The 23,156-nt window shown below is 39.8% G+C and overlaps 1 protein-coding gene across 1 annotated transcript; it reads right to left on the minus strand.

The window, feature by feature from the left end:
* Positions 1 to 52: 52 nt before the first annotated feature.
* LOC146981797 (MARVEL domain-containing protein 2-like) lies at positions 53 to 20,910 on the minus strand. Its single transcript, XM_085788263.1, has 14 exons — positions 19,678 to 20,910; positions 19,276 to 19,311; positions 18,999 to 19,177; positions 17,605 to 17,776; positions 17,468 to 17,518; positions 16,797 to 16,902; positions 15,298 to 15,347; positions 5,135 to 5,905; positions 4,484 to 4,648; positions 3,058 to 3,173; positions 2,236 to 2,340; positions 1,524 to 1,695; positions 1,145 to 1,186; positions 53 to 1,062 (listed from the first exon to the last, which is right to left on the minus strand). Exons 1-14 carry the CDS (start codon positions 20,905 to 20,907, stop codon positions 964 to 966), a joined length of 3,294 nt encoding a protein of 1,097 aa, XP_085644389.1. The 5' UTR covers positions 20,908 to 20,910; the 3' UTR covers positions 53 to 963.
* Positions 20,911 to 23,156: the final 2,246 nt, after the last annotated feature.

Genomic DNA, 23,156 nt, shown 5'->3' on the forward strand with positions numbered 1-23,156 from the left:
GCCCCTTTCAGACAGCTGTCTGACTCAGAGTTTCCTCAGGTAAACCTAAGGTTTTACAGGGTATGTTACCATAGTAAGTGACGCAGAGTTTCAGTTACCTCTCTTTCTGGAATAGTAAACCCGATGAGTTTCCCTCATCTCAGGATTAGTGAGTTTTCACTAAACCTGCTTTCTGGAACAGGCCAGGTTTTATTACACCCATCAGTGGAAACAATGTTAATGTTTTCAATCAAAGTCATGCAATACGCTCACTCATAACAAATTCTCTTTTATTAAAATTTCACCCCATCTTTCTACAGATATAACTTTGCGATTGTACACCAATATATACATTATCTATCAGGTCAGTCTAGCAAAAGCAAGCAAAATTTCCATCGAAAACGAAAAAAAAAAAAGTACTAACAAAGTAACAGAAATTGTTGGAGGGGGACAAAAAGTTTATTGTTTTTTGAATAAGAGGGAAATGATAAATATATTCATGACAGCAAAATACATAATACACACCTGAAGGGGTAGGAGCCATCATAAATCAGTTAAAGGTACTGTATATCTATCACACATTAAAACCTCCATGGCAGAGACATTGCATCATTTACAGGAAAGTATAAAAAAGTGCAGAAAAGCTTCTTACAGGACAACTTCAGTTGTTTTTAAAGGCTAAAAAATTACCTTATTTACAATGTATGGTCATTGACTACATCACTTAAAACAAATTCACATCTTAGCACTGCCTTCAAGATATAAAAGAAGCACAATAACTGCCTCACCAGTACCGACACAAACACATTTCATTCACATTTCTCATTTTCTAATTAAAATGCATTATTGTTCTTTAAAATTGTTCTTTCCTTATAGAGGTTCAAAAAATTATCAAAGCATATTCCTGCTTGATACAGACACAAGATGACGGGCAAGTCAAACATGGAATGGTGGAAAATACATGATGGGGTCAGAGCAGAAGTTTCAAGGTCGATGATCGTATTCACTGATCCTGCTCTTGATGTGTGACAGCTTGGACCTGAGATATTTACACCTCTTCTTCTTTATTTGGTAGTCTGGGGACTTCACAGAACAGAGAAGAAATTACACTACTGTCTATTTTCACATGGCTTTTACTGTACAAAAATGGTATGATGTATCTTACCTTCTTGAGATTCTTCAGTCTGGTGTATTCATTCATGGCATCCTGAGGAGAGATAATGGTTAATGGATCTGAAGTGACCACTAAGGGGAAATCACAACCCCAAAGTTTCAGAGCCTTTTCTTTTCCAAAACTTCTAATCCCCACAATCTGGGGTATGTGAATATAAACTAACAGAAGACTTAATAAAATATACAAATTAATAAATAGAGGCAGACTAAATTAATTAAATGTAATACTCCCTTCAACTCAAAAATAGTTAGCCAAAAGAGCTAACTCTCTGTAGTTCACCTCTGACTACAAGGGACATATCAATCGTTTTGCCGTCTACTGTATATCTTCATAACCTGATAACTGTCTCATCTTTCTCAATCACACTCACCAGGAACTGTGGACTGCCTGTAGGGTGTCGGTTTAGCTCTCTGTCTAGGTCGGCCAGGTCTTGGTTTATGCTGTCCAGCTGTGCCTGCAGGCTCTTGTACTCCTGGTGATCCTGGTCGAACTCCCGTTTGTAGCTCAGACGTTCTTGCTCGTCCATAATAGAAGGAAACAGCCTGCAGATTCATGGTGGAGAAACAAAACACATCCCAATCAGAGACTGTCATTCATTGTAACTAAAGCAGTCCAACCTTTTCAAACTCACAACCCATTTGGAAATCTCATAGCCGTTTGTGGCCACCTCAAACCCCATAACAATGTGGAGGCCACTTAATGTTATCAGTGCACTTTTACAGTAACAAGTGAACATTCAGGACTGAACTCGAAGCAGGAGAAACCCGGTCTCTTGACTCTCTTGCCTTTTACTTGTTTCTGTTGCTATCAATTCTGATCCTCTAGTTTTTGCTATGGGTGTTATGAACAAATATACAAATATATGTGGATGTCCCATCCCTGGCTTATCACAGAAACTGGGCTTTAATATGAGAAAAAAAAAAAAATTATAAAATGATGAAAGAAAAAAGATCATTCCATTTCAATTCATTTAATAAATTATTTATATTTTGATGATTTGTCAGCCCTTTTGGGAGCCATTGCACTTTAATATCTTTCTCATATTCATGACTATTAGTGGCTCTCAGATCCTTCACACTCACATGCTGAAATCCTCTTCCTCCAGGTCATCTCCAGATTCTGCACCAGGGTCATAGTCCCTAAACCGGGGCTTCAGGCCTCCTACAGAGCTGCTGACTTCCGAGTCTCTGTAAAGACAATTACTGATGTATCATTACACACGCACATACATACATTCACAACTCTGTCAAATACCTAATAGTCCAGAGATGTACTTACTTTTCAACTACATATTCACATAGACAAACCAATGTGTTGTGAATACAATTATTTACAATACAGAGTCTCTGCTTTCTGGCAACAGGTTCTCTGCTGGCATTCATGTGCATCTTACAAATATGTGGCATTCATTACGAGGACGTGCACAACTGACACTCTGAACAGACGCAGGATCCACAGGGTAACATTCATGAAATGCTTAGTTCGAAAAAATTGACTAGACCCCGACAGCTAAGCTAAGAAAACAATTCTCTGCACTCAATTTTGCTGCTTTGCATCTCTCTCTACTTTTGTGCTGTCAAACAATATAAAGTTTTATGGTAGTGCAAGACTGTGCAGTGGACTATCTGGTAAACACGCATCACAATATTGTGAAAGTCCTGACTAGAAGTTGTGCGTTGTATCTTTCTGCCACTTGAGCGCTTTATTCAGACACTTGTCTGCTCACCTTTAATACTTGACCTTCTGCTTACAAACTGTCAACCAATTGGACAGTGATGTTTTTAGTTATGAAGTTCTACATGCGAGTGTGTTGATTTGAAGTTTCAGTCACCACTGACTGACTAGACCAGCCTAGTCTCAGGTCTATAAACAATGACGTGTGGTTTAGAGGTGCACTATCTTACCCTGGCAGGTAGAGGGGCTTGTTGTGGTCCAGTCGGTCCAGATAGCCTCTGGATCCCCCAACTCTGTCATTAGGGTCATTCAACAGTACCTCTGGCTCACCAGACACATTCTTCACCTGAAGCAATAGACAAGATAAGACATTTAAATATACAGTATGCATCTATTGTAAATCAACAGTCACTTCAGTCAATAGAGGCTTTCAAAGCTCTACGTAATGTTGCAGTTTCGAGTATTCAGCCTTGTTCTTGCTATTCTTAGTCTGGCTGTCTATTATATTTGGCACTTTACATTCTGACGCAGATTGACTCTCAACAATACTTGGCAGCAGAACAAGAATTTATGACCTAAGATGTTAGGTGAAATTTAAATTTTGACTTTGATTGGATATCGATTGCCCAATTTAAAAAAGTACACACACTTTGTCATAACTTTGTGATGTCACAACTAGTCACCACACTCAGCACCGCCCACCTTTTTCTATTACCACCTAATAACTAATTTTGCATCAGAACAGACCAAAGTCCTTCATGGTGGGCTGGTGGTAGCGGTCCAAAGGATAGTAGAAGTAGTACTAATATTAAACACACAAAAACAGGACTCTGCCTCTACAGCATTGAAAGCTCAGTCAGGTTTTTCCCTGCAGCTCCTCTCTCTTTTTGCCTTTGTTTAGACTATCGAAACCTGTTCTTGCCATACGATAAACACTGGTAGTCTGTGCTATTCACAAGGACCAACCGGTTGCTCTGCTTATGCCTGCACTGCTTAATACCACACATGCCAACATTACCATCAACAGTAAACGGGAAGCCTGAAACTATGTCTCCAACCAGAGCAACTGAGTGCATTGTCCTGGAAACTAATGAAAACTAGGTTGCATGGATGTTTTTAACACCTAAATGCGCAAACCATGATGTACATCATGAAATGTAAAAACACTCATACTTCCATCATTAGCTTTTTAAAGTTTTGTGTTGTTTATATACATTGTATGTTAGGTGTAATAGGTAATAGGTGTTAGATATGTTCCTATTTTGAAAAATACTTCCTCCTAACCTCACAGCATATTTTATGCTACATCTGTGAATGGCTTACCAGACCACACCCAGAAACTGGAAATGAAACCATCCTACTATGGGCCATGTTTCACCTGACACACACATACGCACACACAGTCTTAGAGAATGTGACTGTCTGAACAGAATAATGGTAGAGTTTTCCCAATCAGTCTAACCTACTGTAACTTTGTTCAGCTAAAAAGATAAAGTTAAAATACATTATAAATAGGGACAATAGTTGTACAGAATTAATTGATTGCCTTAACCCCATTTTTGCGCCACATGACTCAGCTTTAAGATATCCTAAAGCCACGACCTTAGCGTCACATGCACACACACAAACACACAAAACAAACTCAAACTCACTCACCCATTCCCCAACACTGGTGTGTAGACCATCACTGATGACCTTCACCTCCTCCCAGAGGATGCGGTCCTGGCCCCACCTCCTGATGTTGGAACGAGTCTTGACGGCGAACACCAACAGGATGATGAGACCTATAAACACCAAGAATCCCAGGACAATAGCTATGGCCTGCAAAAACAACAGGATTTAATGTCAGTAAAGTCATAGTACATTCACTAACAAGAATTTTAAAATGGGGCAAACACTTAGAGAGACATGCTCTTATTCTTCTGTGAATCCACACAACTATTGAATCTAAAAGGTTTGCTTTACCTTGTATAAAACTTTAAATTACTTGTCAGTAACCTGTGTTACTGTTATATCCTACAGGCAGAACTTATTCACACCATAAAATACAGAAAATAAGGCTAAAAGAGATTTTTTTTCAGTGTTTGCTCTCTTGGCACCACTAATGACCATTTAAACTGGGTTTTTTTTAGATCTTCTGAATTCATAAGTAAGAGCAATAGCTGCTGACAAATGGCCTCAACTGAGCAACCAATCAGTGATTATTTGAGTACATAAAGCACTTCAGACATTACCGGACACCTGTATCACTACACAACCTCAATCAATCTACACTACCATAGCCTCTCAAACACAAGCATTACACACCTCTTGGGGCTCCACCACACAGTAATGGTACAGGTACTGGTTGAGGAAGATGCCCTGGGCCTGGTTCTGATTCTGGTACTGAGCACACAGCTGGCGAATCTGGCTGTAGTAGACAGAGCCTGTGGACTGAGCTGTTGGGTTCACCGCTACCAGGTACACAATGGTGGCAATGATCATGAGAAATGCTAAGAGGGCACAAACGATGATTGCTCCCAAATAGAACTTTGGTGAGCGGGCAGAACTTTGCTTTGACACAACCAATATGAATATGATGAGCACGACAATGAAGGTAATAGCTGAAATAGCGATTATGAAGCCTTTGCCAGCTCTGGGATCCATTTGTGTTTGTCCATAGGATCCACCGATGCCGCCTCCGTATGAGCCGCCGCCGTAACCGGAGCCTCCATAAGAGCCACCGTAGGAGCCTCCACCATAAGAGCCACCACCATAAGAGCCTCCTCCTCCATAGCCTGGTACCAGGCCACCTCCACCTCCCAGACCCATGAGGCTCATATCGTAATCCCAAGCCAACGTAGAGGCCACACAGGCAAACACAGCCACACACATGATGATGATGATGATACACAAGATCTTCATCACACCCGGTGGGGAAGTCCAGCGGTAGAAGTGAAGCATCTTGTCTCCTGGGTAGTAAGGATAGGCTGGATTGGACATCAGCTCACTGTGCCTGGGTCTGCTGCTATGGCTGGAACAAAACATGACAGTGGAACTGTGGTAAGTATGTGTCTGATCTGTGACCTGTGTGTGACCCTGTGGAAACGGCCAGTGTTAAAACAAATTGATGTGAAAAAAAAAACTTTTGAATAATAACTGGATGGAACAAAATGGAACAGATCAACATGTTGGAAATCCAGGGCCAACCTTATCACCTCTGTAATTTAATTCCTGTCCACGACAGCCTTTTGAACATCACAAAATGACAGTATGTGTCTGTAATGGATAATCTGGTTTGAACTACTGATTGCATAATTATGCCTTTAATTTTTCCCTGTAGATTCCTAAGCCATGTGTTGGTGTTCACATGTTTAAATGGGCAAAAAAATGCCCCTTCCATTTTCACACCAAATTCCCACACTGAAATAATGTTGGATCAGCATCTCAGAGTTAAGAATTAAAACTAAACGTCTCTAACCTTGACCTGCTGTGCTGTGAGTGCCTGGTCATAAACATAAAAAACCTTTAATAATGCTGAGTCATTATGAGCCAAAATTGCAAACATGTTGTATGTGAACATTCTGCCATCTCATATTACTGACAACTAGTATGGTAAGTAAAAACCTCATTAAAATAACATTAGAAAGCACAGCTGCAGTTTAGTTTTATAGAAATGTAAAACCGGAAAAGATGCACACTCCCTTTACTGTAAAACTGTTCTTGAAAAATGATGTCTGAGTATCAATCAACATATATCCACAGGTAGCCTAAGGACTGTATGTATGACACATAACACACGAGGGACAGATGTAGGTCAACTCACTGTTTGCTACCATGGTGCGTGTTGTTGGATTTCTTGCTAGGCATACTGAAATCCAGCTGGTACCTTCCCTGTTGAAAGAGATTATTTTTTATTGATTTTGCAGAAACATAAAAAGTGGCTTTTGTACAATTATATCAACAATAACTTGACATCATTATTTTCAGATGACATTGGAACAACTGTGAGACGTGACAGCTTTCAATACTCTATAATTGCACTTCTCTGCCATTGCCACAAGAACATGGCAGCCCTGCTAATTTTAAAAAAACCTGGAGGTCAAACTTGAAATGTGTAAACGGTCCGTGTACTTCGCGGCCATTCGATTTTTCCTTTAAACAGAACTGTCAAAAAACGAAAGTAAGCTGGTAATTTGGTTTTCCGTTTCAAACAAAAAACAAAAAAACAAAAATTCAGGCTGGTTTTTTCGTTTTTTGGTTTTTGCTTTTAAAACCAAAAAACGAGGAGACCAAAATCAAATAACGGCCAATTTTTAATTTTGATTGTTACAAAATCTCTCTTTTCGTTTTTGATAATAATATTAACGCTGATGACAGACCGGAAGTGTCTGGACTTCAAAATAAAAGCCCAGTGCATTGACTTATAGCCAAGAAAGAAAAAAAAACTTGTTTCCCCCTTGTAAATGTTGTGTTTTGAGCAGGTTTTGAGCATACATACATACATGCATACATTTTCGCAGCTGTTTGCCGCTGATACGTGTGTGTGTGTTTGTTTATAAATATATATATATATATTACGATCTGCTGCAGTAAGGCCACCGCTGGGGGCTGGGTGCATGATAGACCAACTCCTACTCCCGACTCATTTCGACCCTGAGATCTCCAACCCCGGGCGTATTTGGCAGGTGGCAGCGGATCCACTCCCAGACCTCGGTTACAGTCAGGGAACTAGTGGAATCACCTCCGCTGTGCGTAATAGTCGCGCGTAATGACAGCTCCTCGCCGGATGAATCTACACAGTTTTCCCACTATGTCGGCCCATTTTAAACTCATTCGGGCGCCAGCATACAATTTATATTATCATTGTTAAGATTACATCAGTGACAAATTTCTTTCCAGTGTGATGTTTACTGAACATTATGTGTAAATCCTCTCTCCACACCCCGGGGATCCAATAACAACTTTTATTCTCAATCCATGCTGTGCATTTACAAAGAATTACCAGCAGGTGTCGCACTGCGAGCATAGCCTCAACGTCATCTACGGTGTTTGATTTGATAGGATCTGTAATGTAACGTTCCTTGATTTACCCCCCCCCCCCCACAAAAAAAAAAAATATATATATATATATGTATATATGTATATATATATATATATATATATATATATATACACAATAAAATGTCATATCCCAATTACATCTCATGAGAAAAGTTTCATAATTTTCATAATTTCTATCCATACTTTGTGCTGAACAGTTTATATGTGGAAGTCTGTTAAATTGTTATAACTACTACTGAAAACACAATTTAATTTATTTAACTCAAGTGTCAGAATAACAGTCTACAGATCAGTGTGCGCTGCAATCTACAGATATGATTTTAAAATAAAAAATAAAAAATAGACGGCAGGTAGAGTGACGTTACACCGGAGTGTGCGTGCGTGCGTGCGTGCGTCCAGCGGATGTTGTTTGTTTCCGTTTGTTTCCCGCACGGCTGTCGGCTAGGGGCAGGCCTACCTCTAAATTACACCAATCAGATTGCGTCACTGATTCTGTCGACCAATCATGCCTAAGCTGCCAAAGATAGTTAGGCGCCAATATTGTCAACATAGTTATCGCCAACGCCATTCGCACCGTCATTAAATCATTAAATGAAGATATGTCCTTGGACAAGTATGCAGATTTTATCGCTGAAAGAAGAAGAAATGGGATGTTCTGTGGGCACATCGCTGCTGCCTTAACTACACAATTTGGGACGACACGGGGGTTTTCAGAGAGGAATGTGCGGAGGTGGTGCGCAGAGCATGGGCTTGTGAAGGACTTCTGTCCCGATGACCAACTTGCTGTTGAAGTGGCTCAAGGTATCATTGAGGTAATATAAACTTGCCTATATTGCTTCAATGTGAAGTTGTTTTGCAGTGCTTTACGTTAATGTGATTTTTTGTAGGTATAGCAGATAGATCACAGATAAAGAAACACATCCAGATAGTCTACATTAATCTAATACTCCCACATAATAATGTTGATGTATTCAAAATAAATTGTCCCAATTTGGTCTTTAAGTAGCAATTTCAGCACCAGAGCAGGTTCTTGGTGGAAAATGTTGGCCTAAAATGGTCCAATTACTTTGGGTTTGGTATATCCATGTTAAGAATGATTGCATTAAAATGTATTTTGATGCATAAACACATTCTAAATACATTTTGATTAAAAAAAATAGCAATATTGTTTTTTTTTTTAAAGAACTTATACACTCAACATTTACTTGTCACAAGCATTTTTGTGGTCTTCATGCAAAGTGCCTCCGGTTTGAAGGCTGTCCCTGCTGTCCTCTATGATTGGACATTTGAGATGTCATGTGATTTTGATCATGCAATGTCACAGCTTGTGTTAGCCCACATTTACATTAACTTTCTTTTGCTATAAGACCTATAAGAGCTATACCCACTTGAGTTTAAGTGTCCCACATTAGACAGTCTCCCACATTTGGCAAATTCACCCGTATTGAACATACTGTACATACCCCCCTCTCCTTTAGACTGGAAAATCGTTTGGTCGAAAAATGATGACTGGACATCTGTCCACAAAAGGAGTGAAAGCTTCTGAGGGCAGAGTGGGAAAAATGTTGAAAAATCTTCATCACCCCTACCACACTGAAAGACAGCAGGTAAGGCCAATTAGCCTAGTACTGTTTTTTTCTGCATTTCAATCAAAAGGTAGACTCTGCCATTTAAGGATAAAAAATAATAATAATTTGTTTTTATATTTTAGGGTGCCAGAAATCTGAACCCCATACCCTACAATGCTGAATACATGGGTCACAAGCTGCATGTAGATCAAAATGAAAAGCTCGTGATGTTTGGGGTGACCCATGTAATGGCTATCGATGGTTTCAGCAAGAAGGTTGTCAGTCACTCCACCATGCCGATAAAGAACAACATCGTCATTTATGACGAAGTGTACAGGTAAAATAACTTCACAAGCACTTTATTTGTCAGAATGTCTTCTGAAAATGTTCTTGCCTCTAAGGCACTTGTTTCTTGTGCAAAAAAACAACATAATACAACAGACAAACATCAGAAAAAGTGTCACATCAGACGATGAACAAAATATAACATCAGACAATTAACAAGATATAACATCGGACAACCATCCAACATTTATTTGTTAATAAAACCCAGAAATTTCCTGTTTTCTTTTCTCTCATTCACCCCCCTCCCCCTGCAAGAAATATCCTGTAGATGGTGGATTATTAAGATAAAGACTTATATTTTAGAGTGTTGAATAAATAGAAAAAGAAAACCACGATCCTAAAACCGTGATATGAACTAAACCGCGGATATTGTGAACTGTTACGCCCCTAATGTTTGTCTGTCTGTTTATCCTCAGACCTGCTGTGCTTTCCTATGGCCTATGGGACCAGGTCAGAGTTGACTGTGGGAGAGAATTTTATTTGATGTTATTCATCCAGGGAAGGCTGGCAGAGCACAGACACAATCTTCAAAGGCAGCCGTACCTTCAGACACCTTCTACAAGGGTAAGAGTGTCAAGCAATCCTGGCGTCATGGAATTTTTGCATACTTCTAATGAGAGCATGCAGACTGACCTATCCTTAAAACCTACACAGAACCATGTGATAGAGAGAATGTGGGTTGAGGTGAATGCACGAGTCAACTACCCATTGAAGACAGCTTTGGTACAGCTGGTGGACCAGGAAGAAGTGGACATGGAGGACAGCCTATCAAAGTATTGTGTATCAAACCTGACCTGCCAGATGGCTAGGATTGGCCTCACAAATGTCGTGGCAGCATGGAATGCACACAGGATCCCCGGTATGATTCTGCTAGAGATGTAAAGATAAAGCCTATGGATTCTCAAAAGCAGATGGGCATCAATACATTTAAGCAAGAATAAAATGACAAATGAAATGAAGTTCATATTCAATATTGACAACTCCAAGATGCTGATGGATAGCTAAAACAATAATTTTGCCTGTCAGTTTCAACTTAAATCTCACTACTCAATGTCCTATCTTGCAGGAAAGGGAATCCCAAATGAGCGGTCTAAGGAAGGGTGTCCTGCCAAAATTCCTGTGGATCTCCTGCCTGTTGGTGGTGTTGCAGCTGACCTGTATCAGCAGGAGATGGGATCCACCTTGAAAAGGGAATCCATTTTTGGACGTGATCCTTTCCCCTCTGAAGCTGCCCAACAGTGGGCTGAAACAGAGTTTAGTTCCCACTTTGACTTGATGACACTACACCAAAATGTAGTTCACAACAACTATGGCCCTTTCAAAGATGCAATTCGGTCTCTTATTGACATCACCAGAAGATGTGTGTGACCTGTAAATCCATGGTGTAGAAGCAGTAGCATTAGCCACATGTTTTTCAAGTACAGTACAACTTTGTAATTTTTCAAATACAATAAAAGCACTTTCTGTACAACCTTACTAGAAATTCATTTTTGAACATGTAAATGAGTTGTGTTCCAAGACAGAAAGAATGTACAATCATAATCTGTTTTATAAACTTACATGGACGACAGCTTATCCAAGTATTGTGCATCAAATCTGACCTCCAGACCTCAAAATGTTTTGTGGACTAAACCCCACCTGCATAGTGGCGAATGGCAAGTATGTTTTTGGCAAACCTATCCTTTAACATGGGAGTCAACCATCAATTAATCTGTTTTAACTACTTCATTGAACTGATTTTGAAGAGAAAATGCCGTTACCAGCTACTGCTCCATTTCAAAACCTGTTACAAACACAGTGGTGGACAGTAACGGAGTACGTTAAATGTAAATGTCATTTACTTGAGTAGGCTACTGTACTTAAGTACATATCCAGAGGATTTGTACTTTACTTGAGTATTAGATTTCTTTGCTACTCATTACTCTTACTTGAATACATTTCCAAGACAAATATTTTTACTTTTACTCGAGTTCATTTCTAGAAAGGCTGAAAAGTACTGGTTACTTACAGGTCTGCTCTTTTTTTTCTAAAATCCTATTGGACACAAGCTGTGTTTGTCAAAGAAGGAAACCCTAACCCCTAAAAGCAGCACATCAGTGCAGGTGGTTTCAAAGAGTTAATTCTCACTAACAAGAGTTAAAAGCTCCTTACATTCATTTAGAAATTATAGTAATTAATTGATGTGAAAAATAAGAAATGTACTCTTACTTTTACTTAAAGTAAATTTAAAAGCATGTAGTTTTGGATACTTAAGTACCTTTAAAAGCAAGTACTTTTTTACTCTTACTCGAGTAACATGTCGACTGAGCTACTTTTACTTGTAACGGAGTACATTTTGACCAGTAGTATTTGTACTCTTACTCAAGTACTGGGGTCGAGTACTCTGTCCATCTCTGATAAAACATCAAAGATTGAACAGGTAAAACGACGACCCCCAAGGCTATGCTCGCAGTGCGACACCTGCTGGTAATTCTTTGTAAATGCACAGCATGGGTTTTACAAGGGGAAAACACAAAAGTTGTTATTGGATCCCCGGGGTGTGGAGAGAGGATTTACACATAATGTTCAGTAAACATCACACTGGAAAGAAATTTGTCACTGATGTAATCTTAACAATGATAATATAAATTGTATGCTGGCGCCCGAATGAGTTTAAAATGGGCCGACATAGTGGGAAAACTGTGTAGATTCATCCGGCGAGGAGCTGTCATTACGCGCGACTATTACGCACAGCGGAGGTGATTCCACTAGTTCCCTGACTGTAACCGAGGTCTGGGACTGGATCCGCTGCCACCTGCCAAATACGCCCGGGGTTGGAGATCTCAGGGTCGAAATGAGTCGGGAGTAGGAGTTGGTCTATCATGCACCCAGCCCCCAGCGGTGGCCTTACTGCAGCAGATCGTAATATATATATATATATTTATAAACAAACACACACACGTATCAGCGGCAAACAGCTGCGAAAATGTATGCATGTATGTATGTATGCTCAAAACCTGCTCAAAACACAACATTTACAAGGGGGAAACAAGTTTTTTTTTCTTTCTTGGCTATAAGTCAATGCACTGGGCTTTTATTTTGAAGTCCAGACACTTCCGGTCTGTCATCAGCGTTAATATTATTATCAAAAACGAAAAGAGAGATTTTGTAACAATCAAAATTAAAAATTGGCCGTTATTTGATTTTGGTCTCCTCGTTTTTTGGTTTTAAAAGCAAAAACCAAAAAACGAAAAAACCAGCCTGAATTTTTGTTTTTTTGTTTTTTGTTTGAAACGGAAAACCAAATTACCAGCTTACTTTCGTTTTTTGACAGTTCTGTTTAAAGGAAAAATCGAATGGCCGCGAAGTACACGGACCGTAAACCAGTAAAGGCTTAAGTGTTTTAGGTTAGTTTATATTTTAAGAATTGTTTGTGAATTAAACTAGAAAAAGCTAATTTCATACAGAGAATGGTGGACAACTCAAATACAGTTTCCACAGTGAACTGTTGTGCATTTATTCACCAAATTAAGCATCAGCTGCTGTTTGTGGTAAAAGCAGCATCGGTAAGTGGGTGGAGTTACATGATCCACTCTCTCCTCTAGGTGAAGTCACTGAACTAGTTCATATGATAGTTTCTATTTACATTCCAATCCATTAATGGAAAAACAATGTCAATATTAATGACTGCTATTTCTAAGGCTAACGAAATTAAATGAAAAATACACAAAAAATATTTTGTTATTGAAGAATAGATGTGCAAGGGAGAAAGACAAACGGCTTAAATCCTGAAACACAAAATGCAAAGCGGGCAGAAAACAAAAATGGCGTTATCAAACTTGAGATAATTGGCCACTCATGCCACACTGCTGTTAAAGCACGCGGAATCTTTACCAAATAAATATAGGTCTATATTGTCTCATGTCACATCTCGCCTACAGAAAAACAGTTATTTTTCAAATGACTCACCTCTATAAAGAACCGTCCGACTCCGATGAAACCAGCAGCGATACTGATCATGCATCCGCGGCGCGTCGCCCCATCCTCACCGCCCGCTGCCGAGCAGAAAAACAATCACCTACAGGTGTGTGCTCATCACTAGGCTCCACCTCTGGCCGTACAGGACTAACCTGTCTGTCCTCTAGAGTCCTCACAACAGCTACTCTCACAAGGCTTCTGGACGGCAGTATCAGAGTAAAGCTGACCCATTGTTCCAAGCAAGTCATTTTCTATATATTTTTTTTCTTTTCAGCCCAACATCACTGTTTGAATTTAGCCTATTTTATAACAATTGATCAGAATGTAGGAAATTGCTTTCATTTCAAATTAAAAACATTTATTTTTACAAAATAAAAATAGGCTACGAAGGTGAACAAAAGAAGACAAATTGTGAGTAGGCCCTATGACAAATTCTATGAGAAGCAAACCTATAGGTTATAAACCAAAGAGCCTCAGCAGCAGCCATTTGAGCAAAGATGGCCTACACTTGTTTATTGACTTACATGCAAACTACAGTAAATAACCTGAAAATTTAAGAATCAATGTATGGTGGTGCATACCTTTCCCAATCAATATTGTCATCAGCCCACAGAATATTCTCAGCCATGGTTCTGCCTGGCTTCATTAGACCTCATACTTTTTTATAGAATATCAAAATGTGTTAGCACTACAAAACATTCACTGTTCCGCAGGTACAGCACTGTGCAATTCCCTTTAGCTATATTATTTTGCCACTGAATGCAGGGAAACCAGCAACAGGGTTGGGGGAGGGGTCCTGAGGCTAAACACCACACCCGAATACCAGGCTACACACCATTCAAATGACACTTGGGAACCACATACCCAATTACACTCATGCAGTGTAACCTGTAAAAAAAACAAAAAAAAACAAAAAAACAAGGGCAAACAGAAACCAAAACAAGATGAATATAAGGACAGAAATTTACAGGAAATGTACCAAGTCCAACCCATGAAGTGGAAAGTCAACCACAGAAAGAAAAAATAGCAACACATCCAATGCTGGTTTTATTGTTACCAACCAGCTGCAGTCTAAAAAATGAAACACAACAAACACAGAACTTCTAGATAACCATAACTTTAGTTGTACACAAACTGTTGAGTGGGAAGATATCAGACAGCTGGGCATGGCCTCGCCTGGGGGAAAAAAGCCTTCCCAACCTCACTTCAAAATTCTTGATACAGTTCAGTTTATCTTTCCTTTACACAGATAAGTATTTCTCATTGTATTGTAGAGGGTTCCTTTATAGTTTCATGTTTCATAATGATGCATTTCTCATCTGACTGCCTCATGGAAACAATCGTACCTACATCACAGAAGAACAACAGACCTCTCCCTCACTTTGATACTGTCCTGCATTTCTTTATGGAAGAGCCATCAGCTTATTTTTGTTTGCTTGTTTTCTGTTTAGCATTTTGCTTTCATCAGTTTACATTTCAGTTGTACGCTCCCCCCGGTGATGCTTTCCAGCTCCTCCTGGGGGATCCAAGGCGTTCCCAGGTAAGCAGAGATATTACCTCCCGTCCCGTGAGAATCATGGCCTCATACTTCAAGGCTTTGCACTCAGCTGCAAACCATGCAGCAAGCACAGGAGGTCTCCATGAATACCGGAAACAGGATCAGCCAACCACTGGAAACACGTTTGACTTGAGAATGCAGACACAGCTCTTAGCCCAAATGGCTTATGGCCAGTGCACTTGCCCCCAAACTTCAGCCAAACGGGTATTGAGCCCACAGGGCCATTGCTCCATGGTGATATGCAATGCTAAAACAGGAAATATTTATGTTTCCAAAATGCTATATTGTAACTCCAGCAGTTTGTGTCTGAATATTTTTTAACATTGTATTTTCTGTGGTTCTTGTTTTCTACAGTCAAGTTCTGATCAAAATATTAAAACATTTGATGTCTAAGTCTTGAAGCTTTGGTAAAAACATTGAATTTATTGTTGACAAAGTTGAAGTGACTGACAGACAGACAATGCAGGATTTGATTGTTGTGCAGACTCTGCATAGGTGATTTAGTGAGGATTTTTGACACACGCATTAACTTTTCTGAGAACTGCATTATGAATGTGAGGAAGATGTTTTTGATGTCAGAGTTGTGTCAAGAACAAAGAAAATGACCAAACACAATTACATACCAATGTACAAATAAGTGTTTATAAATGTAGTGACAAATTACAAAAAGGGCCATAGATTTCCACTGTTTCATTCAGTGACATTTCATACATTCTTAAAAATGTTCACATTGAACCGTACATTCCAAGACAAATGCAATTCAATCAAAATAACTGAAAACAATGTGCAGTGTTGCCTCGCTGTATGAAGTAGATATAAGCATACTGTGAACAAAAATAAACAAACTAACTTACAACAATCTGTAATCATTATATAGTCACCTTCATCAACAGTTTACCTGATCTCTAGATCATTTGATTCATTCTTTTCAGGCAGTGTCTTGTATGACTACTTTTCTTTACTTCTACTACATCATATGGGCAGAAAACAAGTAATTGACAAGGTCTACAAATGTCCACAGCAGCACCCATGGGGGAGCTATGGCTTCTTGATATAACTGGTGGTCTTGCTTCTGTTTCCAGTCTGTGTTGCTAAGCTAGGCTAAAGACATAAATGTCATATGCATGAGGATAGCTATAGGGTATATTACAAGGTTTTCTAGTAAAATGACACAATGATATAATTTATTGACATAACATCTGATCCATTTATGCTATCTACAGTGTGATCCTCTGTTCAGATCCAGTTCCCTGTTTAAGCAAACTTCTTCACTGACGTCTCCACCAGTCACCAGTGATTATTATTAACAGCAGTGATGCATGTGCTGTTTTAATGTGTGTCAATGTGGTACATTGGCAATCAGAGGACAGTCAGACCCTTGCCTTATAGGGACACACATAATTCACCGTCATAATAATTCACATTAGTATCACTGTTCTGCTGTCTACAAAAGAGCATGTCCTTTTACGTAATTGGATCCCAGGTAGAGATGTTTAGCTGCTGTATTTATGAACCATGTTGTACTCCTGAATTTTCTGTTTGATATGAGAGAGCTTGTTCTTCAGGTACTCACACCTCTCCCTTTTTTCTAAATACGTTGGATCCTGAAAAAGAAAAACTTGGTAAATACATCTTTCTAATGGTGATGGAATTCCTGTACATCAAAGGACAGTCTTCGTGATAGTCATAGCTTAATGGCAGGGTGGCTATGATTACTTACTCCAGCCCTCTCAAACATGTTCATTACTGTCCAATCTGACAACTGCACATGTGGAATCAATACAAAAAACCTGTACATAACTGTACATAACAGAATTTCTTGTATATTTGTCAAAACTCACTACTGAACTGTATATTCTATACTATTGTTGCTGTTCCAGAGTGTATTGATTAGTTCAGGCCATCCTTGCTTTTTTGTCTCTCCCCAACTCTACAGTATCACTCTCACTGTCTCTTTCTCACCCAGCTATAACAAAAGCTGATATTTAAGTGTATCATCTATGTCTACATGGCTACATGTTTACACCATCAACACTTTTTTATTTGCAGTGTTGAATGTTTATACTGAGCAGCTGTGACTCAGGAGGTAAAGAGGGTTGTCCACTAAAAGCTCAGTGCTTTGATCCCCTCAGAATGATCCAGAGGGAGCCACTCATAATAAATACTTACAGCTTTCTTCCTCTGATATTCCGTTAAAAGGCCGTGGATCCGCTCCTGCTCCTGTAAAGAAATACACATGTTACTGGACAAAATAATATGGTCTGTCTTCAGTTGACTGTTTGGGTGGAGCTGAGTGACATGAGTACCATTTGGCTAGAAGCCTGGTGAGCTAGGTTCTGCATCATCTCATCCATCTCTTCAAACTTCTTTGCCATAGCTTCAACCTCAGAGTGCAGCTCCTTGTACTCAGCATATTGGTCATTGAATACGGCCTTGTACTGGTCCCTCTCCTCCTCTGAGTGGATACTGGGGTATTTCCTGTGGAAACAGCAGAGAAGACACAAGTTACTTGCACTGCTAGCTCCATTAAACTGCAACTGAATGTGTCTACTGTGGATGACAATATCAATCATGTAACACAATTAATGCCCTGGTTATAAATATCATAAAACACCAAATATTATAAGGTTATACCATAAATTACCTAAACATGTACCATACATCCTCCGGCATTCTATCAATGAATCATTCAGGCTTTATTTGTATAGCACTTTTCATGTCCGCGGCAGCTCAAAGTGTTTCATGATAAAAACGATGAACATAGTGGACACATACATTCACATACGCATTCACACAAGAATGTTAAAACACTGGAATTTAGAGGCATCGAGGAAATGCTACTTCTTACACGCAATCGTTTGCGATGGGGAGAACACTAGAGAGTAAATAAAATGAAAATAGATAGGTGTAATGGGATACAATAAAATAAGAATGAATGAATTAAAATAGAAAAATAAAGCAGAATAGATAAATATGTATAATGTATAAACAAATAGGTTGCCAATACATAAACACTAATAGATTCTGTTATTCTGTTAAACTAGCAGAACAACAACAGAACTCTTGCCTGCAGTTTGACTATTTCCCAGGACCAAGTGGGCTCACTTTTAAACTTTATATCTATTATCTTATGTGTTGATAATTGAATGATGGTAGCCAGATAATTGTATTTTTTTTATCTTTATTGTTATCAATTGCTAAATATTCCTCTGAGTAAGGCCTCCACCAAAAGAAGTGTAAGTGACAGGGGTGAAGGATGAATGAGAGGTTCTTGCAGAGTGAATGGGAGGACTAAACCCTTTTTGACTTTAACCTTCCTCTTGTGTTAGGGTCGCCACTGACCCCTTTTTAGGTTTTTAATGCATGGAAGTAGCGTACCACATAAATATGTTTATTGCATCAAGGCTTTAGGACTTTGTCAGGAACCAAAATAAAACAAAACAAAAATCCCAAAATTCTAAAATGCTCTGGTTAAAATTATGACATTTGTGTTGTTAGGGTCAGTTTTTGACCCAGTTCTAACGATAAAAACAATAATTAGAGTTAAAACGGAGTGCAAAACCAACCTTTTAATGAGATGGTAGCAGAAAGCTAACACAAGACGATGGTTAAAATTACACTGTATCCTTAATCAAGAATGTTTCTGAGAACCTTCATACGAACGTCAAACATTTACATGAAATGTGAATGTAATACTCACGCCACAAAGTCTGCTACAACAACAGGTTTAGGGATGTGTCCAGCAGGTATGTGGCCTTGGCGAATCTCTGGCTCCAGCATCATCAGAGAAGCTGCTTCAGTGTTGTTGGGGTAATCAATTATGTCTGGCTGGACGGTGGGGAGAGGAGTCTGCTCTGAGGCTCTGGAGGATGGACCCAGCTACAGCAGAAGAACATTTATATGGTCACTCCATCTACCCTGTGTGCAACACAGTCAGTGTCTACACGAAGATTTAAAAAGTGATCTCTGATACTTACTATAGACAGAGGGACGGATGATCCAGTAGTTTTCATCTAGGTTTATTGAGATGTAAAGAGGAGGGGGAAAGTGAGTCATTACAAAAATGGCAAACATTTTATTTTGGTCACAAACAGTGTTTTTCTCCTATAGACCTGAAGCATGGCTGCTTAAATTGCCTTACTTTACACTTCATCTTCCCTTCATGATAATACTGATACCATAGATTATGCAGCCTTTCCTACAACCAGTCATTACACTTAAATTGCAATTGTCTTTTTTCATAGCTCAGTAATGTGAAGTAGAAAAATGTATGTATGGAATATTGGAAGAAATTAAAGAAGATATGCAAGAAATAACAAATTGAATTTCATGCTCTTATTTGGACAAAAATGTGTGTGTATGTTGTGTGTGTGAGAGACCTCTTGTATCAGCCCCTCCTTCCTCATCCTTGCTGCCTCGTGTCTCCACAGCTTCAGACAAACTGCTGCACTGATTAAATAAAGCACCATGTTGATGAAGATGAAGATGATGGCTGCTGTCTGACCAGCCTCGGTGCGACAGAAGGCTCCGTTTACTCCATTATTGAAGACCGGCATGTTGCACAGACCACCTCGGGTGGTGTCCCTCACGTATGTGGCACCTGCTGCTATGTAAAGCACAGCCAGGACCAGGTTAACGGAGCACTCTGTGAGTGGCCACCAGGAAGAGTCTAGGAGGATGGCTCTGTAGTATATGGTCATCCCTAGAACCACCAGTATAACGGTCACTATCCAGGCTAGACCAGCCACTACCAGGACAAACGGAGTCTTGGGACCTGTGTAACTGCCCCCAGATCCATATGCGCTCGCACCTCCACCTAGCCCCCCAAACAGTTGTGGCTGTGAGTATCCATACATATTAAACCACTCATTGTCCTTGTGAACGTAAGCACAGACACAGGCGAACACAACTGCCCCAAGCAGCAGCTGCACACAGCCAAGGATCCTCAGCAGGCCAGCCCAGGACTTCATGTAGGCGTAGCGCAGGTGATACTCCTCCACCCGCTCCTGATATGTCTGGGCAGAGAGGTTGCTAGGCACCACAGAGCCAGGGCTGAGGGCTTCTGCACCCAGCAGCAGCTCATCCTCCTTCTTCTGAGCTGCGTAGCTGCTCCCAGAACCTCCGTATGGGTCCAGATAGGAGCCAGGAAGGGATGGAGATGGAGGGGGTGAGCAGGGCACGCCTTTGGTGGTGTAACAGTTGGCACTCTTCCTCGACGAGGGGGCAGGTGAGTGAGGGGCAGGTTGAGGTGATGGGATGGACCAACCCTTGCCGTCATTCTTACTATTACTGCCACGGAAAAACTTCTTGAAAGAGTCGGGGACGAAGCGATGGACTGGCTTGATGTGGTTGTCATCATACTCATCCTCATCATCGCTGGGGGGGTTGAAAGTTTCAGGGGTTGGGCCAATAGCTGGCTGTTGAGGTAGAGGGGGAGGGGGGAGGGGGTCTAAACTGCCAGCCTGCATTGTTCCATGCATAGGTGCCGGTGGCGGGGGTGGGGGGAGAGTCTGGTCCCACCATGTAGAGCCAACTGGGACCTGGTCATAATGTGGGATCTCCCGCACTCGGTCGAACCTGGTGGCAGAACCAGCTCCTACTGAAGACATCAGGACCTAGACACAGAGAATGAATGAGTGCTCTTACAAACAATAAGTTTTGTAATTTTTTTGTAGCCTTGCCCAGATCTGTGCCTTGCATCTCTGAGCTCTTGGGGCAGTTTCTTTTAGTTGTTTTCACAGGCACAATAAATTGTCTCCCAGTTTCAACAAAGTAAACCAGCTGCATGTCAGTTAGATGGTCAGGTTAGTTTTCTCTGTGATTAAGTTTGAAATGCACTCAGATACTACAATCATTTAGTGATAACCATGGCACTGCTCATTATTAATTAATTGCTAATAATTTATTGTAGGCTATTAAATCAGTTCACTTATAGGCTAACATATCAGAACTACGGGATTATTATTTGACTGATTTTGATAAATGCTCATTAAAACTAATCCATTGATTGCAGTGACCCATTACACCACTCGATACTCTGAAAGTTTGAATGATGTTACCGCACAAAAGTAAGGATTTTTAAAATAACGCTTCTTAGTAATAAACAAGGACATAGCACGCATTTATCAGGAAGCCTTGCAAGGCTAATGTTTTAACATTATTAGGTCTACACAGTCAGAAAACGAGCGTCTCTGCCTCCAAACGAAACCGGGAGAAATTGGTGTTGAAAAAAACGCTGCAAATTCAAGCCTAAGATCACACACAATATAATAGCCTATGTAAACTGCATAATGTGTTCATCGTTAAGCGAAAAACACACAGTAGCCTACGTGGATATATCAATATATGGCTGACTTACCTACTGTTGAACCTCGGTCTGTTTTTCTCACTGGAACAAAACACCGTCTGCCCTACTTCTGTTCTGACAGGTGAAACTCAACTGGCCAGTCTGACCAGTTCACCTCCCCCTCCACCACACCCCCACTGCCCGGGTTGCAGCTCTCTAAACAAGATGCTGCTGATACAGAGTTCAACTGCTGTCCATTACCTGCCGACTGACCAGTAGGGGATTATTCGTGTGGGACTAGAGAAGCACACATAACATTAAACATATTTTATAAATGCCTTTGATGTACCAAGTCAAAGGATAGAAACAGGCCTAATCACAAAGATCTTTATCAGCGTACATTCAAGTAGGAGACATATGTTGTTTCTTTACTTTCCCACCTGCCTACTGGAAAAAAAAGCAGATAACATTTTGTGTCTAACACTGCCATCTGCTGGAGGCATGGAGGTGTTAAGTTTTGAAATGCTGAAAAATACTTTCAAAGTGCAAACCTAATCAAAGAGAGAGATAGCATGGAACACTTTTCCTAACTTTTGTATTTAATGCTGCTGGTGGAACCCATTTTTTATTGAAATGCAACTATAAAATAGAAAAATTACTGATTAAACTGTCAAACTTTCATAAACAAGCCTTACTTGCCTGGAAACTAATCTATAAGCATAGCTTCTCACCGACAATAGACCTTCTTACCAATAATTTATGAATAAATTTCAGTTTCCAGTCCCACCCAAAGAGTTTGTTTGTAAACTCATAACTTTTTTATTATTATTATTATTCCTTGGCCATGGCAAGATGAAATTTGGATTTTCATCATGCTTTGCATTCATTTTGAAGGAGAGACCTCAAATTTTATGTTTTTACTCACATCTAGTTGATTATGCATTTCATATATGGTTTCCCACTGAGGGACAAATATGCCTCATGACAAAAACAAATTTCAGTATTACAAGCAACTGTGACAAAAAATGTAAACAAAAATTGCAGGACTGTTGCCTACATGTGTATACAAAAACTAATAATGCCCCCAAATCAATCTTCTCAGTGATTATGCAGAGGGGTCAGCCGGTGATACTGATAATAATGAAAGTCAAATTTATTTTTAGAATATTTAATTATAGTGCATTTCCCCCCCCAAAAAAAGCATCTAAAGGGTTATTTTTTAATTGTAATTAATGAAATCATGAAAAGAGAACCCCTTCATGAAAAAAAAAGTTTAGAAAATTGATCTTTCACAATTTTATTGCATTTTAAAGTTCAAAATACAAATATTGTACCTAACAGAAAGAACGTAACCGTTTTTAAACAGGGCATGAGGGTTAAATACATTTTTTGTCAAAATAAAGTTTGTTTTTAATGCCTTGGGTTTTCTAGTCCGCTGGTGCTTGACATCGTCATTCATACAGTCCGTGGCTTCAAGCCTCGATAAGTGGAACTAACGTCTACCTTGACCAATCACACGGCGACATTTACTTCCGTATGTTGGGACTTGTCAAGCTGTGATTGGCTGTTTGT

This window comes from Trachurus japonicus, chromosome 9 (genome assembly GCF_045865225.1).
Source record: "Trachurus japonicus isolate A0001 chromosome 9, Traja_1.0".
NCBI lineage: Eukaryota > Metazoa > Chordata > Actinopteri > Carangiformes > Carangidae > Trachurus > Trachurus japonicus.

Excerpts from the sequence above, each read along its gene's own strand:
- LOC146981797 (XM_085788263.1), bottom strand. The coding sequence starts at position 20,907 with ATGTCTTCAGTAGGAGCTGGTTCTGCCACCAGGTTCGACCGAGTGCGG. Across the intron at positions 19,178-19,275 it reads CATCCGTCCCTCTGTCTATA|CTGGGTCCATCCTCCAGAGC; the intron begins GTAAGTATCAGA and ends CTTCTGCTGTAG. Across the intron at positions 15,348-16,796 it reads CATGGTTCATAAATACAGCA|CTGAGTGCAAAGCCTTGAAG; the intron begins GCTAAACATCTC and ends CATGGTTTGCAG.